Genomic DNA, 21,915 nt, shown 5'->3' with positions numbered 1-21,915 from the left:
AAAAAGTTTGAAATTCCTAGTGACAATAAAGTTTGCTGGATCCCAGCAGCTGGGGAGATGCTCACTGGGACTCTGCTCTCAAATGCAACTTCCAGTTGGGCAGTGTTGCCTAATGGATAGAGCACTGGACTGGGCCTCAAAAGACTTGGATTTGCTTCCCAGTTGGGTGATCTTGGGCCAGTCACTATCCATCTCTCCATGTCTCATTTTCCCCATCTGTAAATTTATGCTGATCTCATTTGCAAAGTGCTTTGGGATCTATGGATGATATAAGCTAGGGATGACCATTATTTGCTTACACTTGTTCAGAGATGCAATATCATTTCGTCCTCACTTTCTTCTGATGGCACCCACAGCATTTCAAAGGTTCTTTGGAACCTACAGTGGGGTCAAGTGACCTTTTTAGCATACAAGAGAGATGGGTCTGAGCAACAGTTACTTGCTAACATCAAAAGGTTCATCTACCATGTCATGCTTTCTCCCAGAATGAAGTATTAATCAGCCTAGTTAACATTCCCCACCCCAGGGCACTTCTGCATTCCCTTACTTAATTGTTAATGTTCAAATCTTGCCAGTTACCACAAATTCTAACCTCCTCTTGCTATTTGCTTACATCCAATATGACTTACAAGCCATTGCCGGCATGTTCCTGTTTTCATGGGCTGTCTTACAACACAGAGTTCATTCATCGAGGCTGCCTCAGTTTCTGGTGCTCTTTGGAGGAAATCAAACAGGTCCAAGAAACCAGAAAGCTAATCCATGTAAACAAAGTTGTTGTATTACCTATATTCAGTTGGGAGTGAGATGCTGAACTCTTTTTTACCCTCCTTGACAAGCCTAACCTTCTTCTACACTGTAATAGACAATACTGAACACAAAGGTTAGTTGTCAGTTGTCCTAGCTTCAATAAGGAGTTTATTTCAGCTGAGGATCTGCCTCCTAAGATGTCCATGGACCTTAATACTCTACCTGGATGAAGGTCATCATGACATTTGGGACAAGCTTAGGTTCCAGTTTAGCAAAGATCTTAAGCACATGTATAACTTTAAGCACATGGGTGGTCCCGACGGCTTCAACTTTTGGCTGTCTGTTATAAGGAGGCATTAAGGGAATACACCTTAGTAGCATTCAAAGAGGAATTCAATAGAGAGCCCCAGCTATCACGCATCACCCCCAAAAGCAGTTACACCTGTGTGAACAAGCCAGGCTACCCTGTCTGTCGTGATTCTACAGGTGAGGGTGATGGAGCTAGTTAATGGATGGGCAAGACAAATCAATACAGATTAGTCAGATAGAAGCTATATTGGGTCCAATTTATTTTAGCATATGGCCCCTCAGGCTGAAAATTCAAATGGGATCTCCCCTTGCCCCCATCCAGTGTCCAGAGGTGACTCACTCTGAACTCTGGATTGGGAAGCGCTGCTTAACCTGGAAGTGTTCACACTTCTTGTGTTTCATTGTCAGGCCATACAGAGGGGTCATGTCCACCTTCTGTCCATCAGAGACGCTGAACTCCAGCTGCTGCAGCAGGGTGGTCAGAAAGAGGAAGATCTCCCATCTGGCAATGGTCTCACCAATGCATTTCCTCTTCCCCAGGCCAAAGACCAGTATCTTCTCCCCATTTGCCTTGTTTACTTCAGTCCCTCCGGCACGGAGAAAACGCTCTGGGTCAAACATAGATGGTTCTTTCCAAAGCTTCCTAGAATAACAAGAGCAAAGCTCCTGAAACTTCCATTCTGCTGCTGCCTGGAGAGGGGATGCTGGAGAGCAGGGAATTCAGCTTGGTTGGATGTCAGGAACAGCTTCAGAACCGGGCCTAGGACACATTGCCATCCATGCACCTTCATCACTCAAGAATGCCTTTTCCATTTAAAATAATCTTCAGAAGGCATTGGGCCAAGTTAACCTCTGTTGTAAGGCCTTGATGTTACTGGTTGGCTTTTGCACTGAAGCCTGAGGGGTTAGATCCCTTATAAACATGTTTTCAATCCTCTCTGAAGCTACAGTTAATGTTCTCATTATCCACTAATGTCTAATCCTTTTCTGAATTCTGCTAAGCCCTTGACCTCACTAGCATCTTGTGGCAATGCATTCCGCAGGTCAGTTGTCTATTTCAAAGATTATAAGGCCAGAAGGAACTGCTGTGGTCATCTAGTCTGATGTCCTTTATAATAAAGGCCCTAGAACTCCCCTGAATTCATTCTGGTTTGAACTAAAGTATATCTTACAGACAAACATCCCATCTTGATTTATAAATTGCCAATGATGGAGAATCCACCACAGCCCTTGGAAAATTGTTCAAATGATTAATTACCCTGACCGTTCAAATTTGCACCTGACTTCTAGTTTGAATGCATCTAGTTTCAGCTTCTAGCCATTGGATCTTGTACTTTTGTCTGATAGATTGGAGAGCCCTCTATTATTACATTTCTGCTCCCCAAATAGGTACTTACAGGCTGTGATCAAGTCCTCTGATCAGTTTTAAATTTGCTGCTTTCTGATGCTATTGAATATCCCCTTCCTCCTTTATTATGAGAGGGTAAATACAAGCACTCTGTACCAACCATTATTTTGTACGCTCTACCACGTCCCCTTCCTATTCAGCTGCCCTCTCAACTAAATAGACCCAATTTTTTCAGTCTCTCTCCATATGCAAATCTTTCTAGCCCTCTAACCTTTTCCATTAGCTGTTTCTGGACCCTTTCCATCCCTGCTCTGTCCTTTTGGAGATGGGGTGACCAGACCTGGACACAGTATTCCCAGGGAGAGGGTGTCATTGATGTACAGAAGAGCAGTATAATCATCCCAACATTTCTACATGGGGAAACTGACTGGAATAATTGCCATTAGTTATACCAAAATAGCTATAGGCCAATAGTTATTCCATTATGCTGGTAAATTTCCACATGTAGACAAGCTCTCAGTGTTTTTCCCTACCCCATTCCCTATGCACCCTGACATTCTGGTTGCCTTTTTCACCTCCGCTGCACACTGAGCAGAGGTTTCCATTGAGCTGTCTGTAGTGACTCCCAGGTCTTTTTCCTGTCTCACAAGAAATTTCTCCCTGATCCTTTCATTAGCAAGGGCTAGGGTACAAATCAGGCCTACAGACCCAGCAGATTCAGGGGGAAGCTTGATGGGGACCAGGGATATCTGTGTGGAGTCTGTGGCCTCAGCAGCCCACCCAGTGCTCCTTGGCAGCCCAGTTCCAATGCCCCACACACTCACCCCTCCCCTGCCTGGCCATCTCTGTGTCTTCCCACAGCAGAAATTCCCAGTCCTGTGGAGAATGGGGAAAGCACAGAAATCCAGCCAGGGCCACCTCATCTAGGTTTGGGTTTTTTGATACAATGGGGCAGGGAACCTTCCTTCTTGTTTGCTTGGAAAGTGGCTAGCACATCATGCATGCTACCACACAAACACAGCATCATCCTGACCTGTTTGCCCAAGTGTCAACCAGTCGTACTGAAGGTACATGGTAGTGCCATGTGCTATGCAACTAAATGGGGGCTGGTACATTGATCTGAAGGGATTGCACACTATTACCCTATCAGGACTCTGCATATACTTACTCATCGTGATTGATTTGCCACTGGTTGACAAACACACAGAGGTCCTTCGGGATGTAGTAGCCATTCAGAACTGTGTCTTTCGTTGTGCTGAAGGACAAGAGTGAGATTCTCAAGTTTAAAAAGCTGCCTCTGTGTTCTCATAGCAATCAATTCCTGGGCCTGTTTAAGTCAGAACTGGGCCCAGAGGAGATCATTTTCTTGAGCATTATTGTACTTTCTAAGGGCTGGGTTTTGCATCTCTCACACTGCGAGGACCATCAATGGAGCGACATGCTGAATAAAGGTATCACTCAATGTGTTATGCCCCTACATCTCCACTGCATCCGTAGCACTTACCAGTGAGGAATGGTGAAGGGCAGAAAAGAGGAATGTCTGAACATCTCTAAGATAAAGGCTTCTGTGTAAGGCAGCATGGGCCGGTCTGAGAGTCTGGGTCTCCTCTCTCTGCCAATGGTCTGATCTACAGGTTATAAAGAGGAAGAAAAGGATGGTTGGAATCCAGCCTTCTAAAGAGAGGCATTTTAACTCTGTAACTGAAAACATACATTTACCTAATTCTTCCTGAATCTTTTTCTGAATGTCTGGATAAGTCACAAGATACATGAGGCTCCAGGACAAAGCTGTTGTCACAGTGTCAAACCCTAGACAGACAGAGAGAAAAGACAGATACTAGATGAAGACAAGTCAAGGGGAAAATACAAGCCCTGGGCTTTAGATTGTCATCAGATTTTCCTTGCTTGCACACCAGGTTTTATCCAACTCAGAAAGGTGTGATAAGAAAATTCCTAGTTAAGGGTTTTTACACTTGCTCCACTCTGTGCTTAGTGATGCTGATTCGTCACTGTATTATTTCAGTTTTATACTGGTGTAACTTCAATGAAAACAATGGGGTTTCCCAGTGTAATTTAGTGATGAGTCAGAACTAGTACTGGTAAATAGGGACACAAAACTGTCTCTTGGGAGCTTCATTTCCCTAAAGTGCTGTTTTCCTACAAACTCTTCCTCAAATAGTAGAAAGCCTTCTGGGGTCGTTGCTGGTAGGCGTCGGGGTGAAAAAACTAATGTGATCTGTTTTCTGCTACTCAGAGCAGCTGCATGGAGTGTTCTTATGGGGGGAACAAAAAAGGGCTAATATTTATAAGAGTTTATTGGAATGCAAAAATACAAAGTGGTTTCCAATTTGAAAGCCTGAATTGGAATGTTCTTACCAGCTCCAAAGAGGTCATTGACCAGGTTGACAATTTTTCCTTTCGGGAGCTGAATGTTGGCATTGGCTTCCACTTTATTCTCCTGACTTTGCTCAATCAAGGAGTCAGTGATGTCTCGAATGTTGTCCTGAAAGAGAAAAGTCCAGAGGAAGATGGCATGAAATTCCAGATCACTAGGCAGGTAAACTGAGAGGTAATGAAGAGCAATCTACTACTGAAGGGATGCTGTGCTGGAAAGTCCAGTACTCCCATGTCACAGAAGTGCGAGTAAATTCCAGTCATGACAGGACTAGGAGGTCAGGAGAATATTTTCTTCCCCTACAGTCAGTAGGTAACATTTCACAGAGCCATAAAAATAAGGAGATGAGAATATACAGCTTGAAAGTGCAGGAAGTCAGAATGATCCTCTTCTTGGAAAATACAAGACAAACATGCTAAGCAAATTAACTCTCAATATGTGCCTAGGGAGAGAAACTTAATATAGAAACTAAGGTAATTTGGGTCCTAAAATGCTCCTATAATAGGTAAGATGAAGATTCATTTGTAGAATTCCTAGAGATAATAAAATGCTATTTTGGCTAGACAGGTTGGCAAAAAAGCAGCATAACATCCATTCACCATGCAACTTTCCTGACTTTTATTTAGGTGGATGGTGGAACAAACAGGCTAGTGTGTGGGTGCACCATTGCCCTTTGTTGATTGACATCAGTACTGTTCAACAGTGCGTCATAGGTACTAGGCCCTGTGTTGCTAACAACTAATGGATATTCTTCTTTATCTCAGTTGGTAGGGACCTGTGCATTTGGACACGGGTATAAATTCTATCCCAACCTTTCTACGAAGTTTTGAATGGCCATCATAGTAACACTGGTGAGTGCTTAGATTTGCTACAGGACAGCCTGCTGCAAGAGGAAAAGTAACTTGCAGAAGCTGAAGGGCACAGCACAGCTCATCTCAGATGTGAGCGGATTCCTGCCTAGGCTCTTACCTTCTCAAAGCTCTCATAATGCTCTTTGACAATGTTCTGCAGGAGCCTGAGGAACCTCATGTTGAATTCCATAAATTTCTTCATGGTGCGGTTGGGGAGATACTGGAGCACTGGGATGAAATCTGCAGGGTTGCCGGAGGCAGCCACATCCCCAAACTCATTGTTCAGGTTTACTATACTGAGCAGCTCCTGGTCACTGTGGTCATAACGGTTGCCAAAGCACATGGCACAGATGACATTGGCCACAGAGACCACCACATACCGATAGGGGTCAAACCTCTTCTTCTCTTCCATCAGTTGCAGCAACTTTCTTACTAGGTAGTCAGCTTCTTTGAAGACATGCTCCTCAAGGAGGCAGGTGGACGAAGAGTTGGGGCTGGGCGAGACAGAGAAGGTCTTCAGGGCATTCTGGGCCAACTTCCTACGAGCTCTCCACACCTCCCCTGAATCAGGGCTGAAGGTCAAGCTCTGGCCATCTCCAATGTAGCGGAAACTGTAGAGATCAGGGCGCCCCATGAAGTCCTCCCCTTGCTTCACCAGAGCTTGTTTGAGGGTGTCCAAACCACTCAGCACCAGCACAGGTCTGGTGCCGATCCGTATCTGCATCACATCTCCATACTTCTGGCTCATCTGAGTCAAGGTCAGGTGTGGATTGCTCCCCAGCTCCAGCACATTACCTATCAGGGGGTAACCCCTTGGTCCTGGGAGCCTCTTCAGCCCTTTGGGGATCTGCTGCCGGAAGGATCTGATGACCATGAAGATCAGACAGAAGACAGCAGAGGCAATAAGGATCTCTGTGACTGAGATAATGCTCTGACTTCCCAGCAGTGACATTGCAGCATTCATCTTCAAGGGACTAAGAAGCCTGAGAAAATTAAACAAAAGGAGGGTGTTGGGTGTTTAACTTCCTCAGGCTACTAAGGAAATGCTAGCCTTATGCCTCAAGTTGACCAGACTCCACACAGAGCCATGACATACTCAGGCCTCCTTGCATTAAAACTTTGGGGGATCCCTTCTTCATAAATCCTTCCTATGGGTTGGCCATTAGCAGGGATCCAGCCCTTTGACCCTAGAGCCTCTTACCTGCTGGGACATTCCTCCTACACTAGTTCTAGTTCCAAGAGCACAGGACAGGAGTCAGGAGATCTGGGTCCAAATCCTGGTTCTGCCATAAACTTCCTGGGGAACCTTGGGTAAGTCACTTCATCCCATTGTGCCTCTGCTTCCCATTGGCAAAATGGGACTAATCATACTTATTAGCTTAGGGGTGTTGTGGAGCTAAATTTATTAACAAAATGTTTGTGATGCTCTTGGGGATCTGCAGGTGGAAAGAGCTCAAGAACTGCAGAGACTTGAGGTGCCAATTAACATTTCACTTTCTTCTTTGTGGAGTTGATTGGTTTACTGCAGCCCTGCCATGGAATGAAGAGAAATTGACAGGGTAGTTTGAAATACACAAGACCCATCATTATCTGAACCCTGGGAGAAGTGGGGGAGGAATCTACTGCTCCATCATTATCCTCTCTGGCCACTGATTGTTAGGAATCGGGACATAGACAGTCTGGCCTAAGGGTCAGAGTCAGGAGCTGAGCCAATGATCAGAGAGGAGATTAGCAGGCAATGATCAGGTGCGGGACATAGGGGCAGGAACCAGAAATGAGGCAATGAACAGGAGCAAGGCAGGAACTGGGAACGAGGGCAGGAGCCAAGGACAAGATGGGAGTGGAGCAGGAGTGGATGTAGACTGCAGGAGAGAGGCAAGGAGCAGTGTCCAATGCAGATGCAACAAGGAGTCTGCATGATACTCAGACAATCCAACCAGCCATAGACGATTCAAGCCTTGTGATACTGGGGGGGCACAATGTAAAGGGAGGGGTCACATGAGGCCCCGGTGTCGCCTCAGGGAGGAAATTCCAGCCACACATCCTTGGGCCACGGTGGCCATTCCTGCTGGCTCCTGGGGGGCTGGGGCCACAGGAATGGGGAACATGTGTCTCTGGGCCTGGCTGGGGCCGGAATACTCACAGCACCAGTGTCACCCTGGAGCTTACGGACACCTCAGCAGGGGTGGTGCAGGGCACAGGCAATGCTCCTACCTCCAGCTGAGCAGAAACCTGGAAACCTGCTCCCAGCACCTTCCCCAGCGACCCCTGTGCCCAGACCAGGGACCACCATTCTCTCCTCACCCCACTAGAGTTACTTGCAGTGGGGCAAGAGGTTCTGTCCTTCTTCCACTGCACCTCCCACTGGCAAGTTTAGGGCTCACTCAGACACTCTCCCAGGCAACTGGACCTGGGTGGGGAGTAGAAGGGATGGACTGCTGCTGAGTCCCCAGCTGGGTCCTTGCAGGCAGCCACCACACTGGACAGAGCAGTGACCCAGAGCCACCATCTTCAGCCAGTGTGATAATCGACTCCATCCCACCCCTTCCACTCCCTGTCCAGATCTGGCTGCCAGGAACAGGGGCCGAGTGTGCCAGGGGACAGGCACAGCGGGAAAAGGACAGAGCCCCTCTCCCCGGCAGGCCAAGCAGAAATCTGAGGGGGGGCAGGGACAACTTGACCTCAAACACCCCACCACCACCCACATGTGTCACCTATGCAGCCAGCTCACTGCCTGGCTTAAGTTGTGGATGTGAGCCAATCAGGTGATCCAGGGAGTCCCTCGAGGACTTCCTGTGGGGCCCGACTTTGCAGGAGCAGTAAGGGGCTACTTTGTCTGTCTGTCTGTCTCCGGTGGTGGCGATGCAGCAGTGTCTGTAACCCAGGGCCTAGGCCCTAGACCCTCTACAGCAGAACACTCATATCCTTCCATTGATTGCCCTTAACAAGTTGGGGCGAGATCCTCAGCTGGCTTAAATCAGTTCAGCTTAATTGGTTTAATGGAGTTGGCCCAGGATCTGGCCCTAACATTTACCCACAGTGCTACAGGAGATACGACAGTTATTCCTTCCAGCCAGGGAGCCACTGTGAGGCAACTGGTGGCTTTGACGGTGCTGCACTTCTGAAATGCATCCGAGGAAGTGAGCTGTCTCTCAGGAAAGCTTACGCTCAAATAAATGTGTTAGTCTCTAAGGTGCCACAAGTCCTCCTTTTCTTTTTGAGGATACAGACGAGCAGGGCTGCTCCTCTGAAACTGGAGATCCTGGGCTGGAGTCTCACTAACTGGTCTCTTTATCCTTCTCCCAGCTGGGAGAGGGACATCTGACAGCAGGCTGCTTGCTGAGTGAAAACCCAGAGCTCAGCTACCGGCCCTAGGGTTTTACGCTGCCCCCTGTTCCTGTGGTATCTGAACGCCTTCCCCGTGAAGTCAGTAGCGATAGCAAAGTTTCCAGTGGGTTTCATGGCGTTTCTGGCACTTCTCTCTTTCCAGAGTAAAAACTCAGCTTGGGGTACGTTTTTTGTGTATATTTTTGGCAGGAGTTTGGAGGTAGAAGGGGATTTCAGTGTGCGGGCCCCTCAGAGGGTGGAAAGGCATTTTCAAAGGGGAAGGTTTGTAGCATTTCCTAGAGGTAAGGCTAGGATTTTGTCCGGGATGTTTTTAGTAAAAGTCCGGGACAAGTCACTCGGGGAAGCCCTGTCCTGTCCCTGACTTCCCTAAAAACATCCCTGACAACATGGGGAGGGTCCAGCACCCTGTCCCCCGTGCAGCGGCTGGGAGCTGCGGGGACCCCATTGCCCAGTGCCTGGGAGGGGTCCCCTGCTGCTCTGCGGGGCTGGGAGCTGCGGGGAGCCCCCTGCCCGCGCTGAGCAGCTGCGGGGTCCCTCTGCCGCCGGAATCGTGACTTCCAGCGACTTCCGAGCCAGCGCGACCCTCCTGACTGGCCGCCGCCGTCGGGGCGACCCCTAAGCTGCCCAGCCGCCCTGGCTGGCAGCCCTCCCAGCCTGCGGCGGCAGAGGGATCCCGGAACTGCTTAGCTGGGGCAGGGGGGAATCCGCAGCCGCAGCTAGGAGCCCCCCGAAGCTCCCAGCCTCCCCCGCCGGAGGCAGAGGGACCCCGCAACTGCTCAGAGCTGGCAGGGGGCTCCCCGCAGCTCCCAGCCCCGCAGGGCGGTAGGGGGACCCCTCCCAGCCACTGGGCAATGGGGTCCCCGCAGCTCCCAGCCGCTGCATGGGGGATAGGGTGCTGGACCCTCCCCCCATCCCATTTTGGGAGGGATGTTCTTAGTAAAGTCAGAGACAGAGCAGGGCTTTCCTGATTTTTGTTTATTTCAGTGACTTGGGGATGACTTTTACTAAAAACATCCCTGACAAAATCCTAGCCTTACTTATAGGTGATCAGACTCCGCTTCCCCTGGTCTTCCCTGGAAGTTTTGTTCCATAGCCAGATCCCCTCAACCTAATGAAGCTACTTCTGAACTCAAGGGACTGCAAGGACTTGGTGCCGGGATCCTGGTGAAATCCACTGAGGAGACCTTGACAGAGAAGAAAAAACTGTACCTTGGTCTTACGTGGAAGGGAGGATCCGATGAAGAGGAACCAAATCCACCTACTGCCTGCCCTGATCTCCTGATGTGGCCAACAAGAGACACAGCTGAGATGAAGTATTTACACTGACACTCACCAATATAAGCCCTCTCTCTAGCTGGGAAAACACACCTCCCTTGATAACTAACAGTCCTCTTTGACGTGGTTTACAAACTTTTTTTCTGGCCACCCAGCTGAAGAAAATTGTTAATGCCTGCCAAACAAAGAGCTGGGGATGAGGGGTTTGGGAGGGTCAGAGGGTTGGGGTGAAGGCTGCGGGGTGAGGCCGGGAATGAGTGGTTCAGGGTGTGGGAGGGGGCTCTGGGCTGGGACTGGGCTGTGGGAGGGGGTCAGGGCTTTGAGCTGGGGGTGCAGGCTCTGGGGTGGGGCTGGGGATGAGAGGTTTGGAGTGCAGGAAGGGGCTTCTGGGGCACAGCATGGTGTCAGAACTGCCTTAGCCAGGCAGCACGGCCGATGGGAGTTTTAACAGCCCAGTCGGTGGTGCTGACCAGCCGCCGAGACCCAATGTCTTCCATTCCATTGAAAACTGAGCTGTAGCTCACGAAAGCTTACGCTTAAATAAATTTGTTAGTCTCTAAGGTGCCACAATTACTCCTTTTCTTGTTCCGCTTCAGATACCATCACCCTACTGAAACCATTGCTCTGACCCACCCCTTTTGAGGAGCCAATAGAACCAATATCGAAGGTGGCCACTATACTGTTGAATTCAAAGGGATCTTAATCCAAGTATTTTCTGTGCTTAAATTGGGTGTCAGAGTAGCAGCCTTGTTAGTCTGTATCCGCAAAAAGAAAAGGAGGATTTGTGGCACCTTAGAGACTAACAAATTTATAAATTTATAAATTTGTTAGTCTCTAAGGTGCCACAAGTCCTCCTTTTCTTTTTTAAATTGTGTGTGTATTTCACTGTCAGAATTAATGCTAATGATTTATTATTTGCATTGCAGGAGCACCCAATAGCTGTCGGACCAGGGTCCCATTGCTCTAGTACAGAAAGACACAGGCCCTGCCCTAAAGAGTTAGTGAATTTGAAACAAGACGTGAATGTAACCAGATGAGGGAACTGGGGACAAAGCACTAGCGAGCAATGAGAAGATCACACCATGGCATAGAACAGATCATGCTTACCTGAGTCATAAACAAGATGCATTGGTTGAAAAATGGAGGAGGGAAGGAAATTGCAAATCAAATCAAATCAAATAAATAAATCCAAGAAAATGTTCTCCGTTTTTGATCAACATTTTGAAGCCGTTGAAATTTTTCAGCAAACTGATTTGTTTGATCTCTATAATCTCAGGGCTCCATGAATGTCAGTGACGCCAAGCCATCTAAAATTGGCTAGTTTCTTGAAGGTGGCCAAGGGTAAGAGGCTGAAGGAGAAAAGGATTGTGACTCAGTTCAGGGAGGGTGTTTTGTGCCTGGAAGGAATTGCAGAGATATTTGTGGGACGAGTGGAGAAATGCCTGGGTGACCGATGAGCCAAGCCCATGAAAAGTGATGTTTTGTTGTGCAGCGTAATGCATTGAACTGTACTGACTGATCTAGGATTGATTTCCTGCTGTCTAACTCAGGACTAAAAGTAAAACCTATTCTACCTCCCTTATGGACAGATCCTGTCAACTCCATTATCAAATGATCTCCTTCCCATTGGTTTTGGATCATCCTCTAGAATTTAATCCAAAATGAGATCTCTGCTAGAGAATTCTATGAGGGGGCAGTCCCAAAAACATATAGAAAAGCTCTCTCTGTTAAATTCTGTTGGTTTTTACAGGGATTTTTATTGAACTCTCTTAGATTGCTATAGAATCCTATTGGTTTCTTCCCTGCTAAATTCTATATGGATTTGCATAAAGGCAGGTCTGCTTAGTTCTGAATAAGTTTTGTCTTGAAAGAGCCCCAGTTATTTAGGCTATTTAATGCATAATTACAGCCTTCACATATGTTCTTTGAGCTGAATGGTTAGTGTTATTTAGACCCTTGTTATCAGAATACTGGCCAAGCTTTTCCAATGTGACTAGTGGTTTCGGTTGGGCCCTGGTTTTGGGTGCCCCGGAGGGCTGGTTTTCAGAGAATGGGTGCTCAGCACTTTCTGAACATCCAACCCCCTTTTAAGAAGTCTCAAATTGGGCTCCTGTAAAATGGAAGTCCCCAAAATTGCTTTGGAATACCTGGACCAGCGATGCACACATACAACATATCTGAGAGAGACCGGCCCTGGACAGCCACTTCCCACCGTCCCCCACAAGCATTTAAACTAACCCTTGTTTTTTAATATATTGCAAAAATAAGGAGCTGTGTGAAGCAGCCTACAGTACCTGTGTACTGGACCAGTACAGTGTCCCTGAGGAGGGATGGTGCTTAGGTTGGAGTTTCCACCTGTGGCGAGAAGTTCTTTGGTGATCTCAAGTGCTTATATACAAATGCACAAAGCCTTGGAAACAAGCAGGGAGAACTGGAGGTCCTGGTGATGTCAAGGAATTATGACGTGATTGGAATAACAGAGACTTGGTGGGATAACTCACATGACTGGAGTACAGTCATGGATGGTTATAAACTGTTCAGGAAGGACAGGCAGGGCAGAAAAGGTGGGGGAGTAGCACTGTATGTAAGGGAGCAGTATGACTGCTCAGAGCTCCGGTACGAAACTGTGGAAAAACCTGAGTGTCTCTGGATTAAGTTTAGAAGTGTGTGCAACAAGAGTGATGTCATGGTGGGAGTCTGCTATAGACCACCGGACCAGGGGGATGAGGTGGATGAGGCTTTCTTCCGGCAACTCACGGAAGCTACTAGATCGCATGCCCTGATTCTCATGGGTGACTTTAATTTTCCTGATATCTGCTGGGAGAGCAATACAGCGGTGCATAGACAATCCAGGAAGTTTTTGGAAAGCGTAGGGGACAATTTCCTGGTGCAAGTGCTAGGGGAGCCAACTAGGGGGAGCGCTTTTCTTGACCTGCTGCTCACAAACCGGGTAGAATTAGTGGGGGAAGCAAAAGTGGATGGGAATCTGGGAGGCAGTGACCATGAGTTGGTTGAGTTCAGGATCCTGACGCAGGGAAGAAAGGTAAGCAGCAGGATACGGACCCTGGACTTCAGGAAAGCAGACTTTGACTCCCTCAGGGAACAGATGGCCAGGATCCCCTGGGGGACTAACATGAAAGGGAAGGGAGTCCAGGAGAGCTGGCTGTATTTCAAGGAATCCCTGTTGAGGTTACAGGGACAAACCATCCCGATGAGTCGAAAGAATAGTAAATATGGCAGGCGACCAGCTTGGCTTAATGGTGAAATCCTAGCGGATCTTAAACATAAAAAAGAAGCTTACAAGAAGTGGAAGGTTGGACATATGACCAGGGAAGAGTATAAAAATATTGCTCGGGCATGTAGGAAAGATATCAGGAGGGCCAAATCGCACCTGGAGCTGCAGCTAGCAAGAGATGTCAAGAGTAACAAGAAGGGTTTCTTCAGGTATGTTGGCAACAAGAAGAAAGCCAAGGAAAGTGTGGGCCCCTTACTGAATGAGGGAGGCAAGCTAGTGACAGAGGATGTGGAAAAAGCTAATGTACTCAATGCTTTTTTTGCCTCTGTTTTCACTAACAAGGTCAGCTCCCAGACTGCTGTGCTGGGCATCACAAAATGGGGAAGAGATGGCCAGCCCTCTGTAGAGATAGAGGTGGTTAGGGACTATTTAGAAAAGCTGGACGTGCACAAGTCCATGGGGCCGGACGAATTGCATCCGAGAGTGCTGAGGGAATTGGCGGCTGTGATTGCAGAGCCCTTGGCCATTATCTTTGAAAACTCGTGGCGAACGGGGGAAGTCCCGGATGACTGGAAAAAGGCTAATGTAGTGCCCATCTTTAAAAAAGGGAAGAAGGAGGATCCTGGGAACTACAGGCCGGTCAGCCTCACCTCAGTCCCTGGAAAAATCATGGAGCAGGTCCTCAAAGAATCAATCCTGAAGCACTTAGAGGAGAGGAAAGTGATCAGGAACAGTCAGCATGGATTCACCAAGGGAAGGTCATGCCTGACTAATCTAATCGCCTTTTATGATGAGATTACTGGTTCTGTGGATGAAGGGAAAGCAGTGGATGTATTGTTTCTTGACTTTAGCAAAGCTTTTGACACGGTCTCCCACAGCATTCTTGTCAGCAAGTTAAGGAAGTATGGGCTGGATGAATGCACTATAAGGTGGGTAGAAAGCTGGCTAGATTGTCGGGCTCAACGGGTAGTGATCAATGGCTCCATGTCTAGTTGGCAGCCGGTGTCAAGTGGAGTGCCCCAGGGGTCGGTCCTGGGGCCCGTTTTGTTCAATATCTTCATAAATGATCTGGAGGATGGTGTGGATTGCACTCTCAGCAAATTTGCGGATGATACTAAACTGGGAGGAGTGGTAGATACGCTGGAGGGGAGGGATAGGATACAGAAGGACCTAGACAAATTGGAAGATTGGGCCAAAAGAAATCTAATGAGGTTCAATAAGGATAAGTGCAGGGTCCTGCACTTAGGATGGAAGAATCCAATGCACCGCTACAGACTAGGGACCGAATGGCTCGGCAGCAGTTCTGCGGAAAAGGACCTAGGGGTGACAGTGGACGAGAAGCTGGATATGAGTCAGCAGTGTGCCCTTGTTGCCAAGAAGGCCAATGGCATTTTGGGATGTATAAGTAGGGGCATAGCGAGCAGATCGAGGGACGTGATCGTTCCCCTCTATTCGACACTGGTGAGGCCTCATCTGGAGTACTGTGTCCAGTTTTGGGCCCCACACTACAAGAAGGATGTGGATAAATTGGAAAGAGTACAGCGAAGGGCAACAAAAATGATTAGGGGTCTAGAGCACATGACTTATGAGGAGAGGCTGAGGGAGCTGGGATTGTTTAGTCTGCAGAAGAGAAGAATGAGGGGGGATTTGATAGCTGCTTTCAACTACCTGAAAGGGGGTTTCAAAGAGGATGGCTCTAGACTGTTCTCAATGGTAGCAGATGACAGAACGAGGAGTAATGGTCTCAAGTTGCAATGGGGGAGGTTTAGATTGGATATTAGGAAAAACTTTTTCACTAAGAGGGTGGTGAAACACTGGAATGCGTTACCTAGGGAGGTGGTAGAATCTCCTTCCTTAGAGGTTTTTAAGGTCAGGCTTGACAAAGCCCTGGCTAGGATGATTTAACTGGGACTTGGTCCTGCTTTGAGCAGGGGGTTGGACTAGATGACCTTCTGGGGTCCCTTCCAACCCTGATATTCTATGATTCTATGATTCTATGATGGCGTAAGGAGTTTCTCCCCAAGGTGTCTGGAACTCGCTCTTCTGGACAGTGAACTAGGTTTTCCTCCCAGGCAGGTTGAGGATCACTTTCAGACAGCTTTCTATGCACCTCCCCTGAAACCTGGTTGGTCAACCGTCCTCGTATCGCACTGCAAAAGTGTCCTCCAAGCGACCTGTTTTGGAACTCCAGAATGACTAAGGGTGAGGGGCTAGCTCAGTGGTTTGAACGTTAGCCTGTTAAACCCAAGATTGTGAGTTCAATCCTTGAGGGGGCCATTTAGGGATATGGGGCAAAAATCTATTGGGGATTGGGTAGGGTGTTGGACTAGATGATCTCCTGAGATGTCCCTTCCAACCGTGGTATTCTATGATACAAAATAATCAACAGAGTCTCCTCCTTGTGCTGGACCTGATCCAGATCCCATCAAAGAAGTCAGCTGGACATCTTTCCATTGACTTTAGTGGGCAGTGGGGCAGACCCTTAATCTCCATGGCCAGCCTCCAGCTGACCAATGTATCTTTCACTCTCAGCAGCAAAGGCTGGATGGCAGAGACTGTGGTCAAGAGGACCAGAACATGCTCTTGCCCAGCCTGGCAGTTCTTTTCAGTAAAGAACTTCATTAAAAGACCATCTTCTCTGGATGTGGTTTTGTGAACTGATTCATAAAGAGTTTGTTTTTTTCCCAACACAACTCTAGTGTCTGTGGTGCTGGAGGGCAGAATGAGCATGCGGGCTGGGGGTAGGCAGCGAGGGGGAGGTGAGGTCAGGATGGCAGAGACAGGACGGTGCAGAGGGGTTTGTGGTCTGCAGTCAGGACAGGAGATTGTAGCGTGTCAGGAGCCCATTCAGAGGCAGCCCTCCCCTGCCACCGGCTCAGTATCAGGTTAAAGATTGCCCAGGTTCGCGTGAGAAGCCATTTGGCTGAATTTCACCACTGTTTCCCTTGCAGCCAAACAGAGTGAGTTTGGGAACAGAAGGGGTGGAGAGTTCAAGGGGGACTGGGAGGTGGGGTAGAGAGCAGAGGCATTCGTTCCTCTGCAAGCACCTTTGACACATGGCAGGATGTGATTTGCGTGAGAAGGCAGCAGGGAGAGATAAGCAAGAGCTGCACTTTGGGAAAGTCCAGGGCAAGGTGCAACCAGCAGAAAGACCCTGACTCCTCCATGCCTCTCACATAATGAGTGAAAACCCACTGCAGACACAGAAGCATAAGAAGCCTACCTGACCTGTTCCTTATAGGAGAAAAAAAATCCTCCAGAGCACAGGGGATGTGTGTTGACTTTGCAGCCTCCAGCTCCACCGAGGGGCAGGTTTTCAGCCCCAGTCTCTGGGCTGACTCGCCCATTTTGTCTGATATGGCTACACTGCTACAGCCCCCATGTAAATGAGTAGCTGTAACATGGGGATGGAGAGGGGAGATTTCCCTTGCCTGTTAGATATCAGATACTTGAAAACCCTGTGGATAGGTCTGCAAAAACTAGCTTCCACTCCTGGGCTTCTAAAAATTGGTTGGGCCATGTGCTGTGTTTCGGGACATGGAATCAGCTGGGGAAAGACCAGTGGAGGGAAGAACGAATATGATTTTATTTGATGGAGAACTTAGAGGAAACGCAGATGCGAGAGGTGCAGCCCGTGAGTTAGATTTCATGGGAGTGGCTTCTGGCTTTGAACGTCTCCATATTTTGGGTGCTCAGCTTAGGCCATCTTGCGATTGATGTTCAGAGGTAGAGTGTAAGGCAGTGGTCCCCAAACTGTAGGGGGAACAGAAAGGGAGGCACAGTGGCACCCGGGCCAGCCCAGACAGGGGGTGGGGAGGGAGGCCAGCCCCGCTCTGCCCCCAGCTCCGCTCCTGGCTCCGACCACAGCCCTGCTCCTGGCTGTGGCTCCTGGCTTCTGGTCCCCAGATGTAGCTCCCAGTTCCCAGCTCCTGGTTCCCGGACGTGGCCCCACTCCCAGTTTTTGTCTCCTGACCATGTCTCTAGCCCTGGCCCCAACTCCCCACCATGGCTCTGGTCCCACATCTGGCCCCAGCTCCCAACTGCAGTTCCGAGGGACCCAGTAAGGGAGGTGCATGAGCAAAAAAGTTTGGGGACCACTGGTGTAAGTGGTTTGGGGCAGGGACTGTCTGTGTTTGTACAGCACCTAGCACAGGGGGGTCAAAGTCCAGGACTGGGACCCCCTAGGTGCTATCGCAAAACAAATCATAACTAAATGCTGATCACCGGCAGCTCAAATGACTCCAATTAAGCTCTTTTGGGGGAAAATCTGACCCAAAATGTCTTACAAAATTAGATTGTTATTTAAGATTTCTGCTTGGTTATATCTCACTGATTGAGCTTTTCCAAGTGGTACAGATCAGGCCTCACTCAGGGGCGCCCCCCCCCATAGCAGACAGGTGTCCTGCAGGCACCCTGCCACAGTCCTTCCCCCTCTAACACGCTCAAGGGTCCTGCCAAACACTCCTCCCAAACTCTCTCAGGCTGAGAATCTCACAGGTGAAAGTCCCCCATCGCAACTCAGAACACTGCGTGCATCACTTTGGACTCTTCTCCAGCCCCCAACGTTCTTTCAAATGAAGGGCTCCTGTGCGTACCCCTGTATCCCCTACAAGAACTCAAAGGCAACAGTAATGCAAACCATATCCACCCAGCATGAGCCTAATTCAAGTCTCATGTCCCTCCTGGAGTCATCTCCCGACTCCTGGGACAGTGGCCACATGACCGCTGTCCTGGGCCTTCACCCCGGCATTCCTAGAGGTTGGCTATTGGCTATCCACTATTACTGTGCAGGCCCTTAGCTGCCTTCAGCATCTGTTCTCTCCCAGTTCTCTGCTCCTTTACTGGATAGCTGCAGCCCCTGGCCCTTTCTCTGGCCTGAGTCTCCAACACCCAGGCCTCCCTGCTCCTGGCCTGACTCTCCTTCTCCCTGGCTCCCAAGCCTCCTTATATATCTCCTGACCACAGGTGCTGCCCTGCCCCTAGTCAGGTCTAGCCAGGGCACCCCTTTGCAGTCAGGAACCCAAGTCGATATTTTGACATTTGCACTTACCCTGGGAGGAAAGGAGTCTGAGTAACATGGGGGCTGAGGCTCCAACAGATGCTCTTCTACAGAGATCACAGGACTATAGTGACTGGGTCATTACACATATTGAATCTATTTCCCCATGTTAAGTATCCTCACACCTTCTTTTCAACCGTCTAAATGGGCCACCTTGATTATCACTACAAAAGTTTTTTTCTCTTGCTGATAATAGCGCAGCTTAATTAATTAGCCTCTTACAGTTTGCATGGCAACTTCCACCTTCTCTGTATGTGTATATATATATCTTCTTACTATATGTTCCATTCTATGCATGAGATGAGGTGGGCTGTAGCCCATGAAAGCTGACGCTCTAATAAATTTGTTAGTTTCTAAGGTGCCACAAGTACTCCTGTTCTTTTCACAGGACTATAGTCAGTGAAGGAAACAGAGCCCAAAGATGAAGAATGATTTGGTGCCCAGAGGGGCTTAAGGGGTTGCTGCTCAAATGTGTGATGTTCATGCCAGGCCTCTGAGCAGCAGCACCTAAGTTAACAGGTAACCAGATCTGCAATGGGAATCAGAGCAGAATTGCCTGAGCAGCCAGCGTGAGGGTAGCTTTCACATGGCCCCTCTCTTGTCCATGTCAAGGGCAGAGATGTGTGCGTGTGATGGGGTTTCCCGATCCCACACAGCGGCTGAGGGAGGGAAGAAGCAGTGCTGGGCCCTTCAGCTGCTCCAAAGGGAAGAGCTGCTCCAAAGGTGGCTCTGACAATCAAGCAGGGAAGGAGAGTGGAGAGGCTTGTCGAAGGGAGGGAGCTGGTTTGTAGTTTCTGGGGACAAAGCAATCCCCAGGAGAGGGTCTGGACCATGGGTAAGACCCAACCAGGAGGGTAGGGGTCTGCCCCTTTTCCTCTCCCCCACTCCCTGCTGAGGGAGGATGTTGGGACATAGGAAGAAAGCTGGGGAATGCTCGTTTGACAGACTGAGTTGCTGGAAAGTCTAGCTGTGGGGATAGCAGGCTGTGACCACTCCCCAGACTGAAGAGAGAGCAGGGAGGTAGGAAACGGCCCAGCTGATGGTCAGCTGCAGTGACCAAGGCACTCCAGGCCTCTCCCGCTTGGGTCCTGGGCTGAGACCCAGTGGAGAGAGAAGGGAGAAGGACTTACCTCCCTTTCCATACAGGAGAACTCTGGAGCACTGGGAATTGATGGGCCAGGGCCTGCCCCCCAGGCCAGCTGGCCTCTGAGTGAAACCTGCCACAGGGTGTCAAAGCTTCTCAAAGATCCCAGTTCACTTTCTGCCCAGGCCCAGCTCAGACTCAGGTTAACGATTGCCCAGGTTTGCATGAGAAGCCGTTTGGTGGAGTTTCCCCACCTGCTCCCTGGCAAAGGGGGCAGTGGAGGGGAAAAGGAGCTGCAGGAGGTGAGCTGGAGAGATAGGGGAGGCGAAAGGGCAGCACAGGGAGCGGGCAGAAGAGTTCATTCTTCCAACAACCCTGCCTGAAACATGGTAGGGCTGGCCAGTGAGTGAGAAGGGAGCAGGGACAGATTAGCAGCAGCTACCCAGAGGGAGGCTCAGGACAATGTACAACCTTGACCATCCCCCACCCTCACTCTTGGTTGGCACTATTAATCTCTTCGTGTCTTCAGTGGACTTCCACCAGGGCTTGATTTTCCTTGCTCAAGCACAATGAAATTCTGGGGGAAATTCTTGCCCCACTGAAGTCAATGGCAAAATTCTAGAGCCTGGATTTCCCTCTCCATGTACAGAATAGTGGAAGAACATTCTGTCGTTTTCATTTCCCTTAGGGAAAGATTTACAGGAGGCAGGTGGGGCTTGGACTTTTCAGCTTCTATCACATATTTTAAAAATCCCATTCGTTCCAAACACCCTCTTGGTTCCATGCAGCTCTGTGTGCCTGGGATCCACTCCCATCCGTGGAGCCTGATCCTCCAGTCCCTGCCCCAGATATGAGAGGCTCGTGACAAATCCTGTGAAATAAGTAAGAATTTGCCTGAGTAAAAACTGCCTCAGGATCTGGCCTAATAATTATCATTTATACCAATGAATACATGAGTTGGCACTTGTGATTTCGTGAAGGCAAAGGAAGAACTGAAAGGAGAGAAAAGCCAGAGGGAAATTCAATGCACTATTTCAATAGAAATATTTTCACTTGATCTAGCTGCAAAATGTGGCCCTGATCCTGTATTGGGATTTACGAGCACAGCCTGCTAGGATTCCACGCAGCAGATCCCCAAGCAGGAGGTCTACCTTAAGCAAGGTAGATAGATGGCACCAGGCCCATAGGAAGAATGAAAGCAATAAAACAAGGGGAGAGGTGGGAAAATGACAGCCCATGACGATTATTGAAAAATTGCTTCCTTTCTCATTATTACCATATAATTATAAAATAAATAAATTGGAATATAAATATTGTCCTTACATTTCAGTGTACACTATATAGAGCAGTATAAACAAATCATTGTCTGTATGAAATTTTAATTTGTACTGACTTTGCTAGTGCTTTTTTATGTAGTCTGTTGTAAAACTAGGCAAATATCTAGATGAGTTGATGTACCCTCTGGAAGACTTCTGCATAACCCCTGGGTACGCATACCCCTGGTGGAGAACCACTGCTGTAGTGCACTCTAAGAACATTTTACCATCATCTTTTTATAAAAATTATGTGCATTTTCTTTTTTAGTCATAATGCGCTTACATTATTGCACAGGAAGACAAATACAGCACATCTGTGTATCTAAGACTGTAGGGGGAAATAAGAAAAGGAGTACTTGTGGCACCTTAGAGACTAACAAATTTATTTGAGCATAAGCTTTCGTGAGCTACGGCTCACTTCATCGAATGCATCCAATGAAGTGAGCTGTAGCTCACGAAAGCTTATGCTCAAATAAATTTGTTAGTCTCTAAGGTGCTACAAGTACTCCTTTTCTTTTTGCGAATACAGACTAACACAACTGCTACTCTGAAACCTGTGGGGGGAAATGTATTTTTCATTATTTGAGAAAGTGATGTTTTCACACAATTAGAGATTATATTGTAATGCACAGGATCAAGGGGACCAAGCTGAAGCTGCATTCCCACATTAACTGCATTTTGAGGAGTTTGTGTGAATAACCGTGCAGCCAGTACTTAGCATTAACATAGGTTTCTTGGCATGGAATTTCTTTGGTTGATTTGTTTATTCTAAATGTAGAGAGAAAAGTAAAACTAAAGGAAACAAATGGCCCAGCGTGTGCACAGATTCCAGGACTGTGCTGGGCTGGGAATACAGCTGAGGCCTCTTAATCATGTCCAAGTGGAGTCCAAGGGGGAAGAGACATCTGAAGTGGGCCGGGAGGGGAGGGGGCCTTCAGATTGGTGCCT

At 48.4% G+C, this 21,915-nt stretch overlaps 1 protein-coding gene across 1 annotated transcript; it reads right to left on the bottom strand.

Moving 5' to 3' along the window:
- Positions 1–767: 767 nt before the first annotated feature.
- On the bottom strand, positions 768–15,621 carry LOC119862097 (cytochrome P450 1A5-like). Its single transcript, XM_043494289.1, has 8 exons — positions 15,510–15,621; positions 12,589–12,653; positions 5,769–6,638; positions 4,781–4,907; positions 4,124–4,213; positions 3,909–4,032; positions 3,573–3,659; positions 768–1,699 (listed from the first exon to the last, which is right to left on the bottom strand). Exons 3-8 carry the CDS (start codon positions 6,612–6,614, stop codon positions 1,393–1,395), a joined length of 1,581 nt encoding a protein of 526 aa, XP_043350224.1. The 5' UTR covers positions 6,615–6,638; positions 12,589–12,653; positions 15,510–15,621; the 3' UTR covers positions 768–1,392.
- Positions 15,622–21,915: the final 6,294 nt, after the last annotated feature.

Source organism: Dermochelys coriacea, chromosome 10, assembly GCF_009764565.3.
Source record: "Dermochelys coriacea isolate rDerCor1 chromosome 10, rDerCor1.pri.v4, whole genome shotgun sequence".
NCBI classification, from domain to species: Eukaryota; Metazoa; Chordata; order Testudines; family Dermochelyidae; genus Dermochelys; species Dermochelys coriacea.
The sequence above is the reverse complement of the archived record's forward strand: the minus strand, read 5'-3'. Positions and strand labels throughout refer to the sequence as shown.

Excerpts from the sequence above, each read along its gene's own strand:
- LOC119862097 (XM_043494289.1), bottom strand. The coding sequence starts at position 6,614 with ATGAATGCTGCAATGTCACTGCTGGGAAGTCAGAGCATTATCTCAGTC. Across the intron at positions 4,908-5,768 it reads ATTATGAGAGCTTTGAGAAG|GACAACATTCGAGACATCAC; the intron begins GTAAGAGCCTAG and ends TTTCTCTTTCAG. Across the intron at positions 3,660-3,908 it reads CCCTTCACCATTCCTCACTG|CACAACGAAAGACACAGTTC; the intron begins GTAAGTGCTACG and ends CTTGTCCTTCAG.